The 26,571-nt window shown below is 38.6% G+C and overlaps 1 protein-coding gene and 1 long non-coding RNA gene across 5 annotated transcripts in view; both read left to right on the top strand.

Moving 5' to 3' along the window:
• Positions 1-17,629, top strand: part of LOC107712825 (netrin-G1-like) — a 99,631-nt gene extending 82,002 nt beyond the window's left edge. Inside the window, exons 4-7 of one of the 4 annotated variants that reach the window (XM_016518187.1) lie at positions 5,277-5,303; positions 8,195-8,239; positions 9,173-9,229; positions 16,803-17,629. In XM_016518187.1, coding sequence (XP_016373673.1) covers positions 5,277-5,303; positions 8,195-8,239; positions 9,173-9,229; positions 16,803-17,041 — 368 coding nt within the window. In that variant the 3' untranslated portion in view covers positions 17,042-17,629. Of the gene's footprint in view, positions 1-5,276; positions 5,304-8,194; positions 8,240-9,172; positions 9,230-10,712; positions 14,652-16,802 lie in introns of those variants that run through there. The other 3 variants (XM_016518189.1, XM_016518188.1, XM_016518186.1) reach the window with 3 other exon arrangements.
• Positions 17,630-25,108: 7,479 nt separating this feature from the next.
• LOC107712796 (uncharacterized) lies at positions 25,109-25,748 on the top strand. Its single transcript, XR_001636827.1, has 3 exons — positions 25,109-25,190; positions 25,278-25,349; positions 25,564-25,748. It is a non-coding gene; the product is annotated as an uncharacterized LOC107712796 (long non-coding RNA).
• Positions 25,749-26,571: the final 823 nt, after the last annotated feature.

The following is a 26,571-nucleotide window of genomic DNA, read 5'->3' as shown; positions in this document are numbered from 1 at the left end:
GTCCAAAATAAACAGGGGATCTGGTGTCCTCGTCGTGCTGCGGGGTTCGTGAAGGTGGGGCAGTGTTCGGGAAGGAAGGGTCCAGGTAAGGGGCGGAGTCCGGCAGCCACACGCACTCCCCTCTCCGGTCCAAGGCGCGAGGGGCGGCGGCTTTATTCTTCTCTCTCCCCACGGCGCTTGAAGGGACTAGACGGCCCGGCATCCTGACCCAACGGCCGTGTAACGGGTGCGGTTCTCATCCGGCCTTTAACAGCGGCGGTGATGAGGCTCCATTCGGTTCAGGTGTGCCTCATCACACGCCGCCAGCCCTGGCTATTTCAGCGCCCCTCCTCTCTCACGCACCCACTCCTGTCGGGAGCCTGGCAAAGGATGGCGATTAAGGGACGGGGTGATGCTGATAATTAGGGGGGAGGCAGCCGACACATCACAATATATATATATATATATATATAAAATGTAATTATAACGAAATACAGTTACTCATATTTTGTATTTTAAATACGTAACGCTGTTACATGTACTTCGTTACTCCCCAGCCCTGTATATATATATATATATATATATATATATATATATATAGTATGTAGTGTTACCTCTTCCTTTTTTTGTCATTGTAGGGCAGAGTGATTCCTGTTAGTCTGAGTGGGTCAGACAAATCAGTAAAGAGCTTGAGATTGAGGAAAGAGCATTGGATATCACTCTTCGTCAAAGTGCGCTCACACTTCTGGGAAGTGGCTAGGTTCTCACTTCACATCGGAACGGCGAGTCAGAGAGCGATCAGTTCAAGAATTAGCCATGACAGACCATTTCTGCTCTCGAGGAGAGGGGAAGTGATGAGGGTGATTTCTCTCCCTCCTGGAAAAGGTGGCAATGGGACTCACACAAAATGTTCTGGCCCATGCTGATCTGAATCTAAAATGCCTTCTTAAACATGACTAATGTTTCTGTGTTTTATAGCTTGTCAGATTGATGTAGGGTTTCATGACGTGAGTCAAAATAAGATCTGATTTGCACCGTGCCTGCTGTTTCCCAAACACAGCGACCGTGGGCGATCAGCAACCCCCCGCTTACATTTAAAAATGTGCCGTGAGGATTAGCAAGCAATGCTAATTGTTTTCCACATCTCTGCTGAGTAATACTCTGTGGTTTAAGACAGCACTTCTTTACAGAGAACTGACTAATTCCTCTTGTCCTAGCAGGATTAAACTGTGCAAATGAAATTCAAATCAACCCGGTCTGGCCTTGTAAATTACTCGCAATCAAAGCACTTAAAGAGAGAGATGTGTCCCGACATAGTTTCAGTAAAGGTTTTTATCGCTCCTCATTGACCTCAGCTTCAGTCCGCGAGGATAAAAGCTGAACATGATATAAGCTTTTATGCGACTTATTGATTTTTCAGCTTTTTAACATTTAATTATTTGGATACAAAATTCCACTCTGCATACATCAGGAGCCATGAAAATCACACTTGAGCAAGATCCATCAGAAGAGGAGATTCATAATACCTCATTTACTTCCGTTCAGCCTAGCCAGCGAAGACAGCCCAACACATCTGGAGATGACAGTCGCAATGAGAGTAAATTATTATCAACGACGCCGTAGTGTACGACTGATGGTTGGTTTTGTTTTTTAATTAGTGTACATAAGTATTGGGCTGCCAGATGTCAGTGTTCGCCTGCCGTCCTTGAATCAAACGGTTCGTTCCTGGGCTGAAACTATAACAGCTGTACCCTTCCTCCCCCACCTGCCATCCTCAGACATGCAAACTTTCTTATAGAAAGAGCATACACTCAGAGAGGAAGACGATTCCAGCCTCAGCACGTGTTCCGTCCTGTAGAAGGTGTTTGCCTTTCTTGTTTGGTAACATAAACGATCTTGAAGTGTAATTAAGCGTGTCCTCAATCCTCGTTCCACTGCAGTACGGATGCTCTAATTAGTGCTATCTGAAGGGCCAGGTGGCCATCTTGTGTTGTCCCAGAAGAGGATAGTTATTTTGTTCCATTTGTGTTATCTAATTATTCATTTTAACATCTCCACCCTGGCTGCATATCCTCCACAACCCCCACGGTTTCCATTTCCATCTTGACTCTCGTAGTGTCAGCTCCGAAAGCATATTACGCTCACTCTCTCTTTCTGTTATTTTTTTCTCTTTCTTTGTTTTGTTATGTTCTCCTTATTCCCCCATGAGACCTGGTTTGTTTACACTGCCTTTTCCACATCTTTCTCTGTGCTGCTGCAACGGTAATCTCTCTTTCAAATATTTGTTTCTTCCATCACAGGATTTTCCGCCGTGCGTCGCATTCCCAGAATCTTAACTGTGACTCATCGCAGTCACTTTTTCATACTTGCCATCTCCCATACAAATCTATTCACTCTGCTCTGTAAGACATTCAGATGGTGCGCCGTTACTATAGCAGAGGTTGGACAACAAGTTCCACAGGTGTGGATTGTCACATTTCCTTCCGTTTTGAGCCACATGGTTGCTTGTGCATGTCACGGCTCAAATCCGGGTAGAAAACGGATGATGGATGGCCAGGAGATCTAAGCGGCCAGGGAAAGTAATTACAAACTTTGCCAAGGGTAGAAATTTTGTAGATAAGCATTACCGGAATGTCCAGGTGGAAAGAAAAAGCAAACAGATGAGACTCTGTGAAGGTCAAGATGCTGTTCTACCACAACAACAATAATGAGGCCACCAGCAATTCAGCTAGTTCTGTTTCCAACATGAAACATGAAATAAAGCATCACAGAGGGTTTAGTCCTTTCGCTGGCGATGGAAGTGGGCAGTTAAGGAACAGATTTCAAATGGGAAAAAAGGGAAGTCGTCACAATTTTCATGCTGTCCAGCGGGAATCCCTCAAGCTGGATGACTTGGCAGGCGAGTGAGTGTGTTATGTAGGGCAGGACAGATCTGGTATCTTGCCCAGGTTGGGTTAATTACGTCCCGTCAACCTCTGGGAAGAAGCCTGAAAAATTAACTGTCAGTATAACATGTGTTTAGGTGTGTGTGGGTGGATTTTCCCCCCAAGAGACTATCTATTCTTTATCATTCTGTGCAGGTTCATACAACATTGTAGGTGCATTTTGACAGCATAATTGCTTGATTGTGAGAATAGGGTCTTATTAATTTATGGAAAAGTGGATTTGCACAAAATCAAGGAAGTATTTGTTTAAAATATGAATAGAAAGAAGGAGAATAAGTATATACAAGTATATATGGCATATTTATAATATATATACACTCCTTTGAGGTATTACAGCACGTCACTGGTGGGACATCTTTCTACCTTATTTACCCCTAAAGGTTCATAGTAGTTACCTTAAGGGTTCATATTAAGGTACTAATATGCACCTTTTAGGGGTAGATAAGGTACATAATTGTTACTTTAAGGTTACTTCCACAGTGACCTTAAAGTGAAGCCTCAGAAGGTACATTGTTTTTCACATTTTGTCAGATAATATTTCAGGTGTGTTAAACAGCCAGTAGCATAAAAATGTCAAGCTAACATGTAAAATACGGAACAGGTAAAATGGAAAAATCTTCCAGAATGTGTATTCATTTAGCACACACACTCCTGCCCATCAATGGTTGATCCTGGAGACTTGAGTAACCCCAGAGTACAGAAGTTCAGATGGTAAAAATCAATGGAGTATGCAATAAACATAAGCAGCCTAATGTGTTTCTGCATCAGGCTTCACAATTCGATTCCTGCTCCTCAACATAATGGAGAGTTCCAGCAGGTGAAGGGGGCTGAAAACCGCTGTGATTGAAAGGTAATCTAATGAAATGACACATGATATTTTGCATCCGTCTCAGGCGGACGACTGTCCAACTCAAAAGAGGAGAGATGAATAAATAAATAAATTTAAAAAGAGGTTGTATTGCACTTACATGAATCGTGAGGATGAATGTGCACCATGACTAAAAGCCTGACTGTATGTAAAGCAAAGAGAGCGGGCAGTGTGCTATGAGAGGTGCTGTGTTACACTGTTGATGCTGTTTAGAGTGTATTGAGACGTCTGTATGTGTTTCTGTGGTGTCAGATGCACCATCAATATGAGACATAATTTTTCCGTCATGACTTGCAAGTAAAAAAAATAAAAAATAATTTCATAGACTCACATTGAAAGAGGGAGCCAAGTGTTAGCAAAGTAAATAAATAAATCACCCAGAAAAAAACAGCCAGAATAACATTGCAACCACTTTTTCCCCCAGAAAAAAAGGAGAGAGCAAGAGAGAGAGAGAGAGAGAGAGAGAGAATGTATTGCTGTTGCACTGTTGATATAATCTGGCATATATAGACATAGTAAAACTTTACTCTAAAGCAGGGGGCTTCAAACTGGTGAAATGGGCACCCCCTGGAGTCCACAAGGGGGTGCTATAGGGGGTCAGCAAAAATGTTTAGGGGACGGAAAGTTTGAAAATGGAACAAAGCATGTGCTATGTCCCATGTGCTATAGTTTGCATATAAGATTCGAGTCAGAGAAGTGTGCAAGATTTCTCGCTTAATTTCTTAAATGAAAATCGAGCAGGATTTCTTCAAGGAAAGACTCTTTTGTATTGGCAGATGTGAATACCAAGGCATATATTTCCCTGGGCAGGTTGACCTCTCCACTCTCTTCCCTCTTGCTATCTTTCTGACTCAGTCTTCACACGTGTTCATTGGAGGTGCCTGCAGCCTTTATTATCCTAGTCATTTCTCAGCTCTCCTTCCAAAGGTCATAAATTTGGCTCTTAACTGTCTCTGTGAAGCAGAGATCAGGGAGAGAGATTAGATGGTGCACACTAGATCGATGGCACATGGCAGGGGCATGAGTTCAGTTCTCTTTCATATAGAAAAACTTCCATTCACTGTTTTTCAAATGGTCCGCTTAATTGAGAAACATGGCACCCTTTTATTTTATTTTTTTTTCATTTATTAAGAAAGCTGATAGAGCACTACATGTTCCTTCTTTTGAATTTACTCTTTTTTAATTGCAAAGACGTTCTCTACTGTTATCAATTATTTGAAGGTTATTTATTTGTACAGGTTTTGTAGCAAGTGTAGTGAGAGATGGACACAAAAAAACAAGATTACATGTTATGTGCATTGTAGATGTTTTTATTAATATTTGTATTAATATTTATTTGTCTAGAAATAATATTTCAATAGACATAATTATTAATATTTTGTTTGTTATTATTGCATTTTATTACATTTTAAAAGTGCTATTTGTTGTATTGCTAGTGCTATTTACTGTTGCTAATATGATCTTTTCTCTCATCTCTCTTTCAGGTCTGCCAAATAGTGTTGGTCCAGTTAGTAAGTAAACAAACTCAAAGATCTATATCAACCGGAAGTGCGATATGAACAGCTTTGTTTCTCACTTCACTTCAGGTCCACTTCTGGTTAAACATCTATTTCTGATTTTCATTAGATCTATCGGATATAAACTGTGCAACCTAATCTGATTGGTTTGGAAGTTGGAACAGGATTAAGTTAAACTATTTATAGAAAACAGCAGTTTGCCATAGTGAAGTTTATGGATGGACTAATTCAAATGCTGACTTAACGCTTTGCATGCATTTAGAATACCATTGTTTTTTTTGTTTGTTTGTTTTTTTCTTTTAGATGTGTTATAAATGCTACAGGGGGTGTAAAGCAGTTCATGATGTCGTCTGAAGTAGAAAGAGGGGAAGATCATTTTAATATGAGAAATGCAGATCTGTGTTGTATTATCTGGTCATGCCAGGGGCCTCATAAGCCAGCAGACAGATAGAGTTACAGGCGCAGGGAGGTTGAATGTGAAAACTGGAGCCACAGAGATATTGAACAAGTCAGAATGCATGTAGAGCCCTGAATATTTCCACACGCTTCACTTCTCCTGAGTCCAGGATAAATATACACATTTCCTCTTTGGATAGATTGGTATAATATATCCCAGGTGTATGGAATAACATTACACAAATCAAATATTCAATAATGAACATTGTAATTTTTACAAGAGTGAATGGAGTCTGATTTATACATTTGATGTGTCCAGTGAACAAAAAAAACTTGCACTAAGGTTGCACTTTTCATCAGAAATGTATGTCAAACCAAGTGGACACTCCCTTCTCCTCTTCTCAAGTGTGTTTTGTATTTGGCCGTATAGCATGGCCTGTGCTGTGCCATTTCTGCATGGCTCACTCCATTATTTCTTATTTCAAACGTCATGCTACTGTACCATGAACATTCACTCACTGTCCTCATGGTGAATTTACACACCTCCATCCAGAAAGACACAAAGAGGAGACACTCACAATGCAACCAGGGTCCCAAACAGCTTCATGTTACTTTAGCACTAAAACTGTATTCTGGCCATCACTATAACAATTATAAACACAATTCTCTCTTCCTTCACAAAACTGTAGTGAGCGCTCGTAAAGAGTGTCCTTGAGGACGGAGATGTTATGCCCGAGACTGAAAAAGAAAACACTGCAGTTTCCTCAGAGTTGCCTGAGGGTAATTGAATTCTTTATTGACTTTTCCCAATTCTATTTCAAGTTTATTAAGCCTGCCAGAATTGCCTAATGCAGGCATTAGAGCAAAATTAATATTTTAAGATGAGATTTTGCCTGTACAGGATTGCCTTTCATTACTGGGTTTGGCATTGATTAAAATATGTCACTTCTCATTTATCCAAATTTTCACTAACAAAAACATTAATGAAGAGCAGATGCGACGAGCATCACTCCTAATCACTTGCTAATACGGAACACATTTTATATCAATAATGAAGCTCTCAAAGTGGTCCCATGGGTATCACGACAGTGGCTTCTGTGTGTGAGTGTCATGTAATGTGATGAGAGACGAGAGCTGGATTTGTCCATCACTCTGAGGTCAGATCCCTTCCAAACTGATAGCGACTCCAGTGGTTGTCAATTGCTGCATGCTCACTCTTTGTGTCTTGTTGGGTAAGAAAATTAAAGAAAACTTCCATGAAAAGGGTTGTGGAAAAAAGTGTTTCTCCAAATATTGGATTAGTTTGCTGGATCCAAATGGTGCATTTACGTTTTTTTTTTTTTTAAGTTTACAAATTAAAGCTAAAGGCTAAGAATTATTAGAAATAATTGTAAAAAAAAAAAAAAGTTTTTTGTTTTTTTTAATGATATAACAAACAAAGCAAATTTATTGATTAGATTATGCTGAAAAACCAAGTACTAATCTAAAGAAAGAGAAGCACTTTATGATGTTGACAAACCCTGAACTCACATTATCTTATTAATCTTAAAGAAATTATTTGCTTTTCATCTTTAATTTCTCTCATAAAATATTACTGGAGCTTGAACTGAAAACTCATAGTTAAGTTCACGGAATTCCCCAAATCACATGGAAAAAGAATAATTTCTCCCAATGTGATTGGACATAGAGGCCATTTCATAATGGGTCTTCAAGATGGTTTTACTCTGTCAGTAACCTGCGTTTGCATGCATTCCGAGTCCCCAACCACCATGCTATGTCCCTGGTGAAAAAAAAAAAATCAATTTCAAATTCATAGACGTGTCCTTACTGGAATTCCTGCACCCTGTCCTCGTTTCACAGTGTGTCCCACACACTGAGGTCAACCACGAAGCAGCACATAAGGGACTTAACCATGTTTGTGTTGGATGGATGGAGCATTTGGTTTGGTCCTCTCACTTTAGTGCTGCCTCTGACATTGACACGAGACTGCTCCATTCCCAGCCTTAATATTTCCGCCTCTAAGGAAATGAATTGTATGTAATTATGAGGATATTCCCATGAAATTGTCATTTCAGTTGTTAGCTGTTTTTTGTCATACAGAACCACACTTCAAATGAATCAATTTGATAAATTGAACAAGCATCTCAAGCAACCATGATTACACATGCACACAATCCAGTCTCACATGGTGCACCCGAAAGACTGACAGAATTTCCCTTCATCGCTGTCAGCCGTCATTCCCATGCATTAATATAGAGTAAGCCACAAAACACAGCTCAATTACATACAATCTCTAGAGATGATCTGTGATTGGTCTATTGGTTGCTTGTTCTCATCGAGCCTAACAGCTCAACTTTATGAATGACCCATCTGGAGATGTGTGTAGCTGTTTATGTGTACATGAGTCCAGACTGGACCCGTCCTAGTGCATCTAACATACGACAGCCACTGCATTCAATTAACACCTGATTTCTCCTGTATGCATGCAGTTCGGCAGAACATTTCATCCCTAGGTGTCGCTAACCGAAATCAAGGTAGGGTAAATTTTTAACTTGGATACAATTTCCTTTGATCTGACTCACAGAACGATTTTTAGGCTGTTGTAAAAGTGAAACAGATTCAGCAGAAGTTTGCTGACAGCTAGTCTTTTTTTTCATATTTGTTGTACTAAATCATTCCAGATGGACAAAAGTCTTCTTTTTGCTTTTTCTCTTTCACGTACCAGTTTCTGACATGTCTGAAAGCTGTGAGATTTTTGAGCAATCAGCATTTCTAAGAAACAAGCTGAACAGCCATAAAGACACACACAATGATTTAAAGCGTTACGCCCTCCATTTTAATTACGCATGGCGCTCTCTCTTGGGCCCCCTCAATATTTTCTCAGTCCTGCTGGGGAGTTTTTATAGATAATCCACTGCACAGATGTCCAAAAAAAGAAGCATCACACAAACAACGGTCCTGAATAAACAGCGTTTTTGATTGAATTGGGGGTTGGAGGTTAGTAAAAGACCATGCTCACTGCCCCTTGGTTTGTTTTGTGACTGCAAGATGAGCTGATAACTTTGGGATTGTTCTGAGCCCTGTTGTTCTGCTGCTGAGTCGGACTGACAGCGGGACGTGGGGATCTAAGCCTTACGCGCTCTCACACAAGAAGTCTGGTGAAGCTCAACTAGACTAATGCCAGCTGAGCAGTTTCTGCCAGCAATGCAGGCTTTTTCTTTTCTAAAGCCATCGAAAACTTCCAACCACAGCAGCTGAAGTGAATGGAACGTGCACTGTGCAAATTTGTGTTCTTTTTGTATCTTTTTTATTATTTATGACAAAGCAACAGGATTTAAATAGTCTTGTTTTATTGTCAACTTCATGCTTTTAGTACAGACAGTATGTAGTGTTCATATTATCATTAGGGTTTCTGTTTATTTAATATGTTTTTATTTGATTTATTTTGTCTTTATTTTGTCTAATAGCTCCTCAAGTTGCTTTGTCAACCGTTCCTTCTGTACAAGTTGCAAACAGTAAGAGAGGTAGGAGGATTAGATTCATATACTCTCACTATTCTGTGTCAGTGTATGTTGTCCGAATTACCCCCTTCACCATGCCCTGAATGAATCCAGAGTCCTGTACCTTCTGTACTTGCAGAACACCTACCCTTGACCCTACTATTCCCACTTAGCATAGTATCAAGATATACCAGTAAAAAGATACTGATTTTAGTGTATTTAGCCTACTTAATTGTTTACTTTGTTTTATGATCAGCTCCATCCTGAATCATCATAGAAGCTCTGTACCAAATTCCTTAGAGACACAAGTCTTTGAAAATGGATGAATCAGAAGGGAAGTGTTCAAATCATGTTGACTTTGTCAGATTAATGGGTTATATAGTGTTTCTGATCCGAGTGTGAATGAGAACATTGAATCTGATATAATTCCACAGTGGCTCACAACGAGAAGCCCGTCAATTTTTTTTTTGTTAAAGTGGGCCCTCTAAAACATTTTCCAGGCAGAATGATTGACATATCCAGGCAGCTTTAGAGATCGCTTTACAGGAGATATCTCTGTCTCAACTCCTCCAGTCGGGGGACGGAGGAAAAGGCTGCAGAGGAGGCCTGACCTCAATCCAGATCTCGATAATGAGAAGCCCTCCATTTCTCCCGAAAGCCCTGGAATCATCTCAGGAGGGAGGGACGTGGAGGCTTTATGAGCGTAACTCAGTGTGAGAAGATTTGTCAGACCCCCTGGGTTGAGGGCACTGGCCAGTTGACCAAGTGTCCCTGGCAGGTCAGGGTAATGCCATCAGTTTGTTACGTCATGCAGCATCCGAGCATCGAGATTCAACTTCACTGTGAAAGTAGGACAGACTCCTTGCGGGTCCTGGATAAACATTGTTTGGTTTCTTTGGAGGCTATGGGGAAATAGATAGGAAGTTATTTCTGATTTGCTTGTGCTATTTCTCATTTTGGAGCTGACAGAATCAATACTGGAAAAAAAATGCTTTGTCTTTCATTTTTATGGTAGTAGTTTTGTGGAGAGGATACAGTTTGTGTACCCGTTTTCGACCTGAGAGCCTTTGTTATTTCGGGGGCATAGAAAATAGAAGCCATTGTTTTATTCTCGTGTTTGAAAGTTCCAGCTCCTTCACAACACCCTTCCATCATTTCTGTGAGACAACTCTCCATGAGCAATAGAATATAAATACAGCGGATGTAAATTTCAAATCGCATGTGCACTTGCATTCTGCCGAGATTGAAAATTGCATCTGTTTGTGTTTAATTTCCGTGTAACATTCCTGTTTTTATTTTCCTCTTCATCCCTGTGGTTTGCTCGAGGTGAACTCTCTAATAACAACACCGCTTCTCCATTCATCTTACGGATCTTACATCTAATAACGCTTCTGCTATTTCAGACCATCCAAATCTCGCATGCCATGGTGCCCCTCTTCTGCAGCGCCGCCGCAACTCACACACACTTACCCTAAACACAGCCACATCTCTCTCCCCTTTTTGCAAGACTGCGAATGTTTCAGTCACTCCAATCGCTGCAGTTACATCGAGGTGCTAAACACCGTCATTTGCGTGAGCTGTAAGCACAACACTAGAGGGCAGCACTGCCAGCTGTGCAAGCTTGGATACTACCGCAATGCCTCAGCAGAGCTGGACGATGAGAATGTTTGCATAGGTCAGTCCTCCAGCACTCCCATCCACCAACACGGCTTATCGCACATCACACTTCCCCCAAATCTGCCATCTGGCCTTCTGTTTCTATTGCTCCATCATCCTCCATCACTTCACTCCCTTCTCTGTATCTGTCCATCCCTCTGTCGTCACCCGAGTCTCTTCACGCATGCTTGTGTGCGTCAGCAAAGTCACGTTGATCCAAATTCCCTCAAGTCTTTGACTACAAAACCAGCAAGTATGACGTGAAGATCCACAGCAGAGTAGGACAGAAGACATTGTAGGGAAAAATAGTGTAATTTTTAATGTTTGTTACAAAGCTAAGAAAAGGAAAAGAAGAAGGTAGAACGGAGAACAAGAACAGACATTAAGAAAAAAAGAAAGCCAGACAGGTGTCATTGAGAGACAGAGGTGATGTCTGCCATCACACTTCCCCAGTGAGGTGTCTGGGAGGGCTCGCACCCACAGAAAAAGGTGCTGCGTGTTGCATATGTCACTCTCGGAAAGAAGAAGCAAGAGAAAGAAGAGAGCAAGAGAGGTGTCTGGGAGCAGGTCGCGACTGTGTGACTTACACACACATCTTTAGGTGTTACAGGTCACAGACTCTGACCTCCACCTCAACCTAGCAATATCTGTAGTCACAGGAGGGCCACAGAACTGACAAAATATGTGAAAAGTGCATCTTGAAAGAGGTTTATGTTAGTGTTTTAGCAAAGCATTAATAATTAATAAGCATTAATGTCTTCTACTTAGAAATTAAACAAGTACCTGCTTTGTAGCAAAACCTTAAGGCTATGTTCACACTTGTAAAGAGTTCTGTTGTGCTAGGCATCTGAAAACGTTGATGAATTTATACTGAAAAGAAGTAGGAGAATTTTAAAAAGGAATGATTAGTTTCCTCCAAAAAAGTAATGTTTAAGAACAAATGTACTGCCGTGATCAGAAATGCCATTACACGCATCAGGCTACATGTCCAAGTTCTTCAGAGAATTAATCAGATTCTCTTTTGAATTGATAGTATTAAAACTTTTGTGTTTTTAATACCCCTCAGTAGCTCAACATCTGCTCAAATTAGTTGTCATCTTCATACAGTAGATATCGCAGAAATGCAGGTTTTGAATGGCACTTCAGCACCATAAGCAGAACCCGGTTAATTGGCCAGATGTCTTTGGGTGATCCATGACCTGGAGAGTTACTGACATTGCCAAAAACTTATAGTCAGCATGAAATCAAAATTGACTATTTACTGGGATAAAATCAAGTCACACTTTCTTTTTTTCCGATCAGTATCTTGTTTTACTCAGAAATACACAATTAAAATTATGCAAGTAAAATGCATTGAAAATGCGACTTTATGTAGACTTTAATAACATGGTCACCTTTAAGGACATTTTCTGTTGTATCAAAGGATTTAATTATGAGATATTTCTGAACAGAATCAGTGTCAGAATCAGTGGACAACAATCAAATTGGCTAATCAGGAATCCTCCACCACGTGTCTGTCTTTCTGTTTCTCTTTTGTATGTTCCCTTTCCTTCATGCCACCCATTTTTTTTACACTTAACAAAATATAGAAATATATTCTTGTAAAAAATGTTCAGAATGCACAGTGCAGTCATTCGGTAACGGTCAACGCTTTTGCATTATGGGACTTCCAAGATGTTGAACATTCACAAACATTCGTTTTCCTTACTAAACTAAATGCCATTGTTTCCATTTTCCACCCTCACTCACCTTCCCCAGCTGATGCTTCTCATTTTATTCCTTTGAAATGGTAGATGTGAGGTAAATATTCAGTTATACATGTTATAAATCTGTCCTTTGTAGACTAGCAATGTGCATGAAGGAGGCAGCAGAGGTCCATTTTGAGCGAAAATGCTTTTTGTGTAGAGGGACAGAGGGACTTTACTCATGAGCTGATCTGAGAGGCTGAAGACCACAGACCCCATCTCTCCACTGTGTGTATGTGTGTGTCTTGTTTCTACAGACTGTAATTGTAATCCCTTTGGCTCAGACACTGATCGCTGTAATGGCACAGGATATTGTAAATGTAAGGAGGGAGCGACAGGGGCTAAGTGCCATGAGTGTCTGCCAGGATATTTGTGGGACAATGGCTGCAAATGTAAGTAGAACCTCCACCCAACCTGCAGCTTCAGTCCCCTGCTCTCTTTTGCCTCTCTCATTCTCTTCCCCTCCCTCCCTTCTTCTCTTCCTCTTTTTACTTTCTCTGTTTGCTGCTGCTTTATTGGCTTACCCGGGAATGAGCAGCTGCACTTGGACTGACTTCCATTCAAGGCTTAGTCACACCTGTTATACTGCCTTGTTAGTGGTTTAACTGCAGAATTAATTTTGATGGAATTATTATAATCATTAATTAGCATAGTTTTTATTAATAGTATTATTGTAGAATTTTTCTCAAGCACAGAGATAAACCATGCAAACAATCCTCAGGCACAATCCCATGCACATGCATTTGCGCAGATGAACACAGACAGCTGAGCTAATATTTGGAGTGAGCAGAACATTTGACGCCTGCGCTGTTTTCTCTGGCTGTTTGCTGTTATGGCCACACTGTGATGGCTGGTTCTTCTCTCTTGGCTCCAAGCACTGTGGTTGAAACGATCCATAGGTCAAGTATTGATTTGTATTCTTCAATGGGCTTCCAGCATCAAAGGTCAACATTTACCAAAGCATCAGATATCTCAAAGGGACATTGGCTGTAATAATGTGAGATGGACAGTCCAGTAAATATGTGTATATTGAGTTCAGTGCGGCTTTGAACCAAACACAACAAGGCTGGTTTAGTGTGAGAAGCAGAAATTCACAACATCACATGTCACGAGATTAAAGTAAACCAGAGCGTTTGGTGCAAATAGTGACATGTGGCAAATGCACTCCCATTACTGTCTGTTCTGAGAGACATATTGGAAAGAAATAAAGAGGTATGACTCTTTATACACATCCATCATTCACCAGCATGAAGATCCATTTCCATGTGACTGTTTCAGCCGATGGTATATACTACGGTAAAGCACCATAACCATTTTAATTTGATGTTGTCATCAACACAGACACTTTTTGTTAGATGTCCTAGACAAGAGATTTAAGTTTGTTGCATTCATCTCATTCAAAGTCCCAAAGGCCACAATGTGTGTAATAAATGCAATCTAAGGCTCATTTTCCAGATCCCGTCTATCTGTATGCAGATTTCGGTATGCAATTAAAGCTCAAATCTTTCTTCAAATAAGCCTTTTCTTCTCAGTGCACCATGCAATCTACTGCTGTTCTCAATAAATATTATCCCTCTTATCAAAAGCAAACCCAATAAATAGCTCACTTTATTCTCTTATTACCGTTTATTTACATGCAAGCAAATTGTGAATGCATAATTAGAGGTTGAGCACATTTTTCCTGCTTGTGAATCCACATGCTTTAAACATACAGACCTTCTGTTGCTCTCTTAAAATAGGTGCTTATATTTATTAGATGAAAATGCCTTCTCATGCATGGGCTCTAGAGTGTGGCGTAGGCTATAGAGGTTAAACTTTGTAGGACCAACAGCAGAGTAAATAGTTTCCGTTGGAAGTTAAAGGTGTTTGTTAGCACCCATAACAGCTATAAATCACTGATGTGGCTCTTCTTGCCTCAGCACCTTTTCCTGGTCATCAGGGGATATCAAACTGAGGAGACAGAAATAATTGAACTCACAGGGTGAACCAAAAAGACCCAAACTCTTGAGAGATACATTACCTGCAAAACTGCCTCTTTTAAGTCTTTCTTCAGATGAAGCACAAGAACACTCTTGCCAATGGCCACAGTTGTGGAAAAGGCAATCGATCAATTTGCTCTCTTTCCCTCAAAGAGGAGGTGTTCTAAAACTCTTTCCACAGACACAGACCACTCATTACCTCTGACTTCTTTCTGTACAATCTCCTTTTCATGAACAGTTTGGTAAAAGGCAACATTGATGTCTCAATTGCAAACAGTCAATATGTCGTACACTTCTACAGAATCACTTCATTTATAATAGGAAACATCTACAGTAGTCTAAATGTGTTTTGGGCAATAAAAGACATTTTAAATCTCCTATCCAGAACACTGAATCGATAAAGCCTCTTTAATAAGCAATACGGTTGTTTTCATTCATCATTTCTTTCTTAAAGGGCAGACTAAACATGGTAAAAAAAATGTGCTCAGAGACAGCTGATGGTCACGTCATAACTACACCAGAGTAAACCAGAGTAAAACATGCACTATTAAAAAAAAAATTATTGGAAGTTGTAAATAAAACAACGATTTTTAGAGTACATTTTACAAGAAAATATTTCAATCTTTCTACTTCAAAATTTAAATTTTGAGTGAATTTCTGAGTGAAAATTGTTTCAAAGTAAATTCTACACCAATTTTTTTCAGTGTACTGTTGTTGTTAGATTCTTTTATTAAGAAAATATTTAGATAAACTAATCTAATCTAGATAATCTAATCTAAATTCAAACTCAAGTAGCTTAGTGAGGGCAGTTAGAACTTGGTTATAATGCCCATATATTTCTGTACATTTGGACTCTGATTTCAACAAGTCTTTAAAGATCGGACAGAGAAGACTAAAACAAGTGAAGTGTCAAATTAGAATAATTTAGCACATTTTAATTTACTGTAATTATTATTATTATTATTTAAAAAATTGTGTCAGTATGTACTAAACATTAAGAAATGTATGATTTGCCTACAAATACTAATGAGACTAATACTAATTAAACACATTCAATCTTTATGCATGTTAATCACAGATTATTCAAATAGCTTGTTCATCTTGCAGGTACAATTTCTGGGATTTTGTTTTGTGGTACGAGTCCGGGTTTTCACTAGGGAACGATTGATCTGCATCATAAAAAGACTCGGCAGTGATGAACAGAGGGAATTATGGACACAAACGGGCTCATTTTTTCCTGACTCAACCATAAAGCCTGTATCCACACAGGAGATGGAGAGAGAGAAGCTGGAGACTATGTAGTTCTGCCAGCTCCCTAATCAGCCTGTTATGACTGGGAGAGTTACACCTCCTCTCTCTATCATCCAGCTCTTCCTGTCAGCTCAGTCCATCCCAAAATAGTTCAGTAACAGCCATTAAACAGATGCTGCAAAGCCCAAGACCTCTCAGAAGCATTCCTCGCAAACTGATAGAGGTCAATGTTTGTGTGTTAGATGATTATTTTCCAATCAGCAGGATTACAGTGCTTTGAAGATGTGAGAGGCATGGCTTGTTCATCCGTTTTTATTTGTCTCTGTTGGTTTTGCTAGTTTGCGCTGGAATTTGTTTGCCTGAAGCTTGCTCAACATCTTACGTCCGAGGTCTGGCCTTAGTGTCCCTGTTGTTAAATATACCAATGCACCTGATACACCTGTGGGGTGCAGTGCCACCATGGGATGCAGAATGCAAGTCATTGTCAGGGATTTGGAGAAAAGTCTGCTGTGTTAATGGTTTGGGTTAATGACAGTGCTGAGATCTCTGAGAGACATTTTTTTTTTTTAAATAACTATTTCGAGGTGGCCGTTGAGCAGGGATGCCTTTTTGAAACATTTTTAATAAAATCTCAAGAGTTCATTTTTCTGTGAGAAAAAAAGTCATCAATATTTTTCACTTACGAATTTCTATTAATAATGATATTACGTTTTCTACTTGTGATTCATTTCAATCAATACTTTGCCTGCACTTTGTATTGACTCGTTCTGTCTATTTTCAGCATTATATGAATATATGATATCTCAGGATAGAGCTCTATGTAATCATAGAAGTGTTCATACTTGTTTGGGTGTAGCCTATATGTGTGTGTGTGGGTTTTTGTCTTCTGCTTACCCTTTTCCTCTCAATGCCACAGGGGGGGGGGGGTGTTGTCTTCTGCTTTCCCTTTTCCTCTCAATGCCACAGCCCGGGTGTGCGACAATGAACTTCTGCGTTGCCAAAACGGCGGTGTGTGTGTGAACAATATCCGTTGTCAGTGTCCTCCGGCGTACACCGGCCTGCTGTGTGAGAAACCGCGGTGTGAAAACGAGCCAGGAGGCTGCGGAGGGTCGGACTCGGGCCAGGCTTCCCTCCACCCCCCTGGGCTGATCCTGCTTTTGCTGCTGTCCATCCTGGGTCCCGTTTTCCACGTGGAGATCTGCTAGACCACAGTCCTTTGAGAGGCAGATCTCCAACTGTCCAGCTTCTTCTGTATGAGCAGCGCACCAGACTCACCGACACTTGGCCGGCCATGTGGAATGTGCCCAAATATCAAAGCGAAATTTCTGAGGATGACAGACAAAATACAATAAATAATACATCAATAAAAATAGTATTTATAAAAATTGATTCAATATGAAAATCGAAAAGTAAAAAAAAACATCAAGGTGTTATTTATAGAATTTACCTGAGCATATGCTTCATGAAGCAAATAAGAGGAAGTAGAGACGTGAACTAAGCCATAATAGATACTCACTCCCCTAACAGAGCGAGAGAGTGACAGGGATTGGAGTGGACAAGACTCATCCCTTTCCTCTCTTTATCACCACGGCAACGGGAGCTGCGTTCAGCCAGCGGCATGTACAAGTAAAGCCAGCTGCCGCCTCTCACCTGAACCATTCTGGGTATCATGTTGGCTGTAGACTGCTTTTGGCTCTTGTGACACGGAGCGATGGAAAACTGTCCGGATTTTTTGAACTGGCAATTGAAAAAAAAAAAAAAAAAAGCAGTAATAATATGGAGAGAGACTCAAGTAAAGAAACAAGCATTCTTTGCTGTCAGTGCATTGTGGATATAAGGAAATCGATTCAGACTGTCACATTTGATCCGCTTTCAAATTGAGCTCGTTCTGCCAACACGTCCCATCCCACCTCGACCCACCCTCGAAAATAAACTTTAGTGTCCTTTGTGTCAAAAGCCCCGTCCTTCCTTCGCCCTGTGCTTTTGTGAATGTTATTCTGTAACCCTTGATATTTTTTTAATATATATCATTTTTGGGTTTTCCTTTAAGTCTGTGTGATGTTAGTCACACTCATGTGGCACACCCCCTTATCCTCCAAAAAATATGTCCCGTGACTTTGAAATGTGACAGACTGTTTGCTGAGGCCACGGTCAAAGATGGATGTTTTCACCCAAACAGATGAAGTGCTTAGACAGTCATCAGTGTATTTAATTTTTGTATTAATACAGAAGTTATTTTCTTGACAGAGTAAAGATAATGTATAACATATACTTTTTTGTAATATTGCTGAAATGTGTTTAAGGGCAGCATTTTAGTGCATTCAATCAAGGTGCATACTGAATTAAATATCTGATTATGTTCGTCTGAAATTTTATTTCATTTACACTTTTTTTTTTTCCTTCAGTTGGATTGTGTAGTTTTCCTAAAGTATATTGGCAATGTGCTGGCATCAAAGAATATGTTTACATACAGTATATATATACTGACGTGTAAAACAGAAAATCACACCAAAGGACATTCTAAATGTTTTCTTGTTGCTTTAACACTGAGAAATTTAAGTGAATAAAACTATAAAAAAAGGACTTTATGTTGCTGTGTTGTACTGTTTTATGTGTCTTTCATTGCAAAATGAAGAACCTAAATTGTCCCTGCGATGAAAGCGTGATAAATAATCGCATATGTCTTTATATAACACATGCATATAAATTGCATACTTGGCAGAATAGTGGAAAATGCTTTAAGCCTCAGAATTTTCTGCACACCATTTATCTCAAATTCAATACAGTAATGATTTGTTTCAGTGAAACGCATTATCGGATGGGCAGAATTAAATATTAACAGCTATTGATGTTTGTTTGAGAGCCTGTTTTATGGAGTTGGTCTTGCCTGTGAGTAAACTGCCCATTTATCGCACGGGTTTGTTTTAAACAGAAAGTTTTACAGCCTTTTTCACGATTATAAAGTGTGTGACAACACGGGCCTGCTAAATGATTCATTTTGAAGGAGATGCTCCAGAAACATTTGTCTTGTGGTTCTTAGTAACTCAGTACTAATTTATGAGTCTGTGTGTATTTTTATGTGTTTGTGTGTCTGCTTTGAAGTAGCATGTTGATGAAGTAATATTGCACTTTCATGTTAGTTATAAACCAGTCCACATAATATTTCATTTTGGAAATTCAGCATAAGTGACCAAATAATTACACTTTATCAGCTGTTTCTTTACATTAGAATGGCACTTTAAGAAATGGATGACAGTATTATTTACCAAAATTATGGTTGTTTTGAAAGATTCACTTGTTAAACTTTCAGTAAGAGCTAAAGTGATATAGGCCGACCCAATATTCTGCATCTTTATGGCAGAGCAATTATTGGCAATCCCTGCAATAGTCTCTGTGCTATCACAGGTTACACTGATAAACAAATTACACAATGCACTGTGAACTTTTATTTCATTTTCGAAATTACAGGTCAATTACAATACCATATATGTATTCTCATACATAGTTTCAACAGTATATGTGTAGTGAGTTTCAACAGTATTTTTTTTAATAATACATAATGCACGTTTTTATATAGAAACAGTACATTTATATAAGTGCATTTATATAAGTGATATAAAAGTTGTTTTTGTTTTCAACCATAAACCCTAAGAAAGATCAACTGGTCCAGAGATGCTCTTGTAGTTTTTTCCTGGCTGAGAAAAATGGAGTTCACCCTGTGTACATTTGTGTTATATTCTTTCAGAAATGCAACGTTCTCTTTATCAAGGCAGAGATATGCAACACTGACAAAGAGAATAAACAATTCAGTGCATCTATATGCTCAACAGATCCACTGTGTATTCAACAAATTCTTTGAACCAAGCCAACAAACAGGCTTAGCCAAAATCAGCTGCATCATTCCAGTTGTTCACTCCTATTTATAGGAGGAAAGATATTGCAGATTATTTTCTAAAAAGATCCAGTGAGTGTTTTTTTTTTTTTCTGCATATTTTATCACATTTATTTATATTTTTCTTAAAGCGATGTTTCAAACTTCTTGCATCTGGAGTTAATCTGCCCTTGAACAAGGCAGCCTATTGATTTTAAATCGGCTTTTCAATTTGTTAAGAAGTTCAGCTTCAGTAAACATGATCGTTTTTTTACTTCAGGCACATCCAACTTTTTCATTGATAACAGGAATGAAAAACTGAGAATTCATTTAACGTTGACCGTTTCAGGGTTTTGATTTATTGTTTCCTACTCAGGGTAAGACTTACAAAGTTACACACACTTTTATCAGCTAATATCACAATAACATGCATGGAAGTACTCTTTATGTACATTTCTGTTGCTAACGACTGCAGAATATGTTTCTGGAATGACCCATTTGATACGATAATGTCACAGCAACACAGAGGAAAAGTGAACCAAAGAACTACCACCTAAACTCAAGACGACCGAAGGGCTTCGGTAAGATCATTATCCACCATTCAGCATCTCTCTTTTCTTCCCAAGTACAAATTTGGCAAAAATGGTGATATTGTTCCCTCTGTCACTAATGGGAATATCTCTGCAAAAACATGGGCTTTCTAAAGGGAGAACACACTGCATTTGGTATTTGGCTGCAAGAAGACGTTCTTTTGTCAGATTTGATGGAATGGAGAAGCTCAGCCCATTGTATGAAGAGCAAAACAAGGTGGATGGGTTCATGTTTGCACGCTAAAGGTAGAATACATGAATGAAGTATAGCACTGGAGAATGTGTGAGCGCCGGAGAATCCTGAAGGTCAAACTATTGTGGAAATGTAAAAGGTCTTCAAGATTGTTTGGCATGAAATTCATTTCAATAACAAGAAAAAGTCATAAGAATGTACGAATCTGAGTAGAAGCACCAGCAAAAAGAATAATATTAAAGAACATTTTAATAAAACTCAAAACATTTATGGAAGTTCAAGAATCCCTATACAGACCACAAGTGTGTGTGGAATATGAATAATGGAAACTTCATTACTCATAACCTTTAATGTTTTTAAACATAGGAGGCGATAAATGGTGAGTAAAAAAGAAATGGGAATCCTATCTGAATTCATTTAGAGTCTATTACAGCATTCAGTGCTTACAATAATAAGAAATCTTTCTAGTGGCAATATACATGTTTATCTCAAAAAGCTATCCAACTAAAAATTATGTATTTATGTAGGCTATATAAGACGATCAATAACACTGAACTGAACACTGCAACAAAATTAACTGAACACTGAAACAATATTAAGGTAATATTATGTTTTTATTAGCTGTTTGGACTTTCATTCTGACGGCACCCATTCACTGCAGAGGATCAATTTGTGAGCAAGTGATGTAGGCCTAATGCTAAGTTTCTAAATCTGTTCTGATGAAGAAAAAAACTCATCTATATCTTGGATGGCCTCAGATTAAGTGAATTTTTAGCTAATTTTTATTTTGTCTTAATTATTCCGTAAACACTTTAGTCTTCGATAACGATAACTGCGCAAGACGGCACCACTTGTGTTAAAATACGACAAGACGGTGTAATAAAAGAGACATTAAAGTAGTACCAGTAAAGTAGTTACTCAGATGAGTGGACTGATATGCAGCATTGCAATGGATGAGAATATGAGGAACATCAGAATTGAGAGCCGTGTAATAAGCAAATCTACAGTCTACTACGTTCTTCTTTCTATGATTTAATGCATATTTAAATGGTGTTTTCATTACAGAAGAATTGTGGACCAAACAGTTTCTATGCTTGATCAGCTAATTTAGCCCAGATTACTCCAGCACAACTTCATTAAGCCACCTAGCCTCATGTGACTAATGCATACAAATAAAAATACAAATATTTCCCGGCACGGATGAGTCCCTGGGGCAGAGGCAGGTGTATGACTGAAGATTATTCTTGCCATTTTCCAAGTTAGTTTTTCACACCTCTCCAGAATACAAAACTCAGAGATCCAAATATATAAGAAAGTATGTTGCTGTGTATCTCTCTCTCTCTCTCTCTCTCTCTCTCTCAGTGTCTCAGAGGTACACGCACGCACACACACACACACACACCCACACCCACACATAATGACACCTTAGCAGCACTGCAAGCATATTTTCTCTGGCAGTGGGGAAATAGACTTCTTTTTCAGTATGGCCAAGATAAACTAAAGATGTAATGCATTATTTAGACCTATGGCATGCCCTTTCCAGAGGTAGAAGTGTGAACACCAGACATTGTGGATGTAATTTCAATGGATGGATGGATGCACACACACACACACACACACACTTTTGAATAACAATTCGGCTCAGGGTTAGGGCTGAATGGTTTAATACTTGTCTCATTAGAGGAGTAACGCTGCGTGTTTCTAAGCATTTCAGGGGACCTTTAAAGAACAAGGTGTACAAAAACATTGGCTCTACTGTATATTATGTGGGTCATTTCTTTGAAATTCAACTTTTAAAAACTGAAAGTGCTTGTAATTTTTGGAAGTATTTCTATTAAAGATATTGATATTTCTGTTGTAAAGGATGAAACCGAAATGTAGGCTCAATCACAAATCCAAATTAAATTAATAAAATCCATTGCTAATACTTGATGTTTGTGCTGTTGTTTCCCCTCTAAAATGTCACTTCCTGGAGGATATAATTTTTTCTTAGGGTATTACAAAAGGCTTTGGATAAACCTATAAATTGATTGCCAGTTAAAGCAATATTTCCAATGTTTAAAAATATTGTAATTTGATTAATATGACATTTAAAAAAAAAATTTAATTTGAGAAGTTACTAATTTAATTTTCATTTCTGAAATCTATAATATTTTAGGACAATGGGATATTCAATTGGGCCAGTTTTATTTTTCAATTATGTATATATTATTATAGTGTAATTGTAATCATTTTTATGTGCTTAAGGTTTCTTTTTTCATCTTGTCTTATTTTTTTTTTTTTCCCTCAAACTTTTAGTTTTCAAAAATATGTTTAATAGTTTTCGTTTTATTTAAAGATAATTACACTGGATGTGGACATAAAAATGTACTGAAAAATAGGAATAACCCTTATGTTTTAAGCAGTCATGCGGCAAACACTCATAATTGCAATATATATTGCTCTCAGTTCCTTCCGGTCTTTCAGCTTTGATGCAAAAAATGTTAAAGAAACATGAGCATGAATGTACGGTGGACCAGTAGTGCGCAACACAACGCAATTAAAAAAGCAAACATAAGCTCACAACACAATGCAATTAAAAAAGCAAACATAAGCTCAAAACGCAATTCCTCAATGTAAGCGATTGATCTTAATATGTGTAATCGATTTGTAAATGAACAATGTGTTTTTACTGAATGTTTTGATATCCTGGTAATTTTAATGTATCGATTCATGAATCGAGCAGAAAATAAATCAATATTATTTTCGATTTGGACTGTTTAGCTCTGCTCTTGTGCACAATGGACTCTATGCACGGTCACTTCCGCGTTTTTCCTCAGGGGGCTTACTTAAATCCGGTGCTGTGCCGAAAGCCATTGTTCCTTACGTAGAGCTTTCAAAATGACAAGAGGAGAAGATGATTTTTCAGCTTACAAGAACTTCCCTGGATTACTGTAAATTAATTTCATCGCACGGAGAAGGGGATTAAACGTTTCAAGTTACATCGACAACTTTAGGGTGAGTATTGTTCTATCGTCTTCTAGCAAATCTTGCTAATAAGGCTGGATAACGCTGCATGACTTCTGCGCCGATTTGATCAACACTTAAATTGCAGGGCTAAATTAGAGTTTAGCTTTAAACTCCGTCCACCTCAGGTTTTTATAACTCCTAAGAGATAGTAGCAATAACATCAGAGCTCCCGGTAATCCACGTTTGTTTGAAGTAACAAGTCTGCCACGTTTGTTCTGACCAACTGAGGAAAAAAGCATCACAATAAATCGTGCTACCAATGGTGATTTAATCTAAAGATCGGTTAGCTCATATCACATCAAACCGTGCAAATTATTATTATTGTTATACTTTATTCTCAAATTAATAATGTTAACAACATCATCATTGCGTGACTATGAGTATAGCGTGTGTGTAGATTTCAATTCCTGTACAGTCTAATCTCTAATTGTTATACCATTCAAATTTCATACCAAGAAATTATTTTAACCCAAAAAGCAAACTATGCTCCCTTCGAACTGGTTGTCTTTAAAAATACAAATCGTGTGTAATTCCAGGCTATCTGTAATCAGAAGCACATTTAAAACTGGAATATAATTTAATTTCATTCACATGTGTTTCATATAATCCTTTCTGGATTACAATCTGCTATCAAAATAATTTTTTGACATTTAATTATTCCAGCTGCTGTGAGAAAAGGCTAACGATCTGCCACCTGCAGCATACTCACATGCGATTGCCGAGCAGTCAGGACAACTTCTTTATGTTTACAGAAGTGACGTAATGACGCAGCAGCATGCTCGAATGTCCCGCGAAAACCTACCCGTACCACTCAAATTAGAAAACATTATCCCATTTTTAGATTGCCATGTATCGTAATAAACCTTAAGTCTGACAGTTTCTGGCAGGTCATTATTATATTTTACATTTTTATTATCTGTAACCTGAAGCTTGAATTGATTGTTTACATTTAATATAGCAGTTTTCCAGAGACCCCTAACACAAACATGATGAAGCTGTTCAGTAATAATGCAAACAAGATCAGAAATGGTTAAAAGGGATAGGAACATCCTTTGAAATATTACTGAACTCTTTACAGTGTATTGGCATGTTTGTAACATTATATAGACTTAATTCTTCATAATTTATTTTAAATATAGTTTAATTTACAATGTAACAATTTAAAATGCAACTGAAAGTAATTCAAAATGTATCTGAAATCAATTCAATATGTAACCCAATGCAATTATCTTCACAGATTGTTTTAAAGGACTCCCATCCATACTGTTGCAGCACTGTACCAGACAGCACACTATTCAGAACTGAGAGTGGTAGGGGTGGGGGGTCCCCCTCGGTCTATTCGCCGCGGGGCCCGGTGCGACCGCACCAGTTGCACCCCCCTAAGGACGGCCCTGGCAACATGTAATGACAGTGGTGGAAGATTTTTCCTTTTTTCATGGTCAATTTACACTGTACCTTTGTTTTTCATCTCAGGAGAACGCTTTACAGTGGTGTCACCAGCGATCTGCTTGACCTATCAGTCCTCCAAGTGGCAGAAGTGTAAAAAAAAAAAACATACCATTACACTATCACAGTTATTAGTATTTTACATAACTATTACACTGTATCTATTCAGAACTGAGAATCAGTGCAGTTCCTCCTGTACAGAGCTGCACTGAATGGAGCAGAACTGGCACAAACCTAGAACAATGGTAAGATAATTATAAAATTCTTTAATGAATGACATAATTAATAGACTTTTTATTAATAATATTAACATGCCCCATTGGTATGCCTAGAGAGTTAAGCCAGGTCCTGTCAGTGGGATGGTGGTCCTGTTTGCAAGAGAGGAAACTCGCTGAGTGGTTAAGGTAGGAGTAGACTGTCTAATTACATATTTTCATATCTTGCTATATTCATAATGTATAACATGCCTATATGATTAGCCCTAGCAGAAAAAAGACAAAAACACAATCATATTGGATATGGCTCCATTCATAATGTATGCAACATGTAATGACAGTGGTGGAAGATTTTAATTTTTTTTATGGTCAGTTTACACTATACCTTTGTTTTTCATCTCAGGAGAATGTTTACAGTGGCGTCACAGTGATCTGCTTGGCCTATCAGTCCTCCAAGTGGCAGAAGTGTTAAAAAACCATAGCATTACACTATCACAGTTATTAGTATTTTAAATAACTATTACACTGTATCAAAGTTTCTAAAATGTACGTGTTTATATTTACATGTTTAGATTACACTAGTGAGCAAGAAACTGTATTAAAGACATTATATTTAATTTACATTTTATATTCTAGTCTGTACAAATAAAACCAAATTAATCCATCTCGAGTGTTTTGTGTAAGGCCAGATCTCTCTGTGGAAGACCGACTGAAAGATGGACCATGAAGAGGACGAACTCATCGAAGGGCTGCAGAGACTGACACTGACAAAATACATTTTAAATAATTATGATACATGCATGTAACGTGTGCATCAAAAAATAAGAATAAATATAAAATTTTCTTTCTCTGTCACAAATAATATAATATCAATATTTACCATTGCATTGCTTGTTATTCCAACTTCTCTCCTGGCCGTAGCTGTCCTCGCTCTGGTCACACAAACCATGTGGAATGCAGGTTCAATAACTCTCCAAAAGGCCATTAAATGGTTCTACATATCAAATCTAGATTGGATGAGACATGTTTTCAGAAAATACACACCACACAATGTAATAATGCAAGTTAGTTTGCCTACACTGAACCTGAAGGCAGGGGTGCCCATGCACTTTGGGGGCCCCCAGAGATCTGTTTTATTAGTGGTAATAGTAGTATTAGTAATGTAATAGAAATTATAAATGTATCTACCAAAGAGTTACAAATAAAACAAAATTACGGCTTATTTCTGCATTTCCGGCAAAACTATCTCCTCCCATTCACTGCATGGTTTCGTCCCGTCCTACATAGCCTAGAGTCACTTGCCTTGTCCAAATACCCACACTTGTGGTCTTGGCCACTTGAGAGCGCGTGCGCGCGACAGGAAGTAAGTGCGCAAGACTGTCCCAGGTCTTAAAAACGCCGAAGCGCAGTG

This window comes from Sinocyclocheilus rhinocerous, unplaced genomic scaffold, assembly GCF_001515625.1.
Source record: "Sinocyclocheilus rhinocerous isolate Xijiao unplaced genomic scaffold, SAMN03320098_v1.1 scaffold1740, whole genome shotgun sequence".
NCBI classification, from domain to species: Eukaryota; Metazoa; Chordata; class Actinopteri; order Cypriniformes; family Cyprinidae; genus Sinocyclocheilus; species Sinocyclocheilus rhinocerous.
Note: the sequence above shows the minus strand (reverse complement) of the source record. Positions and strands in the feature narration are given on the sequence as shown.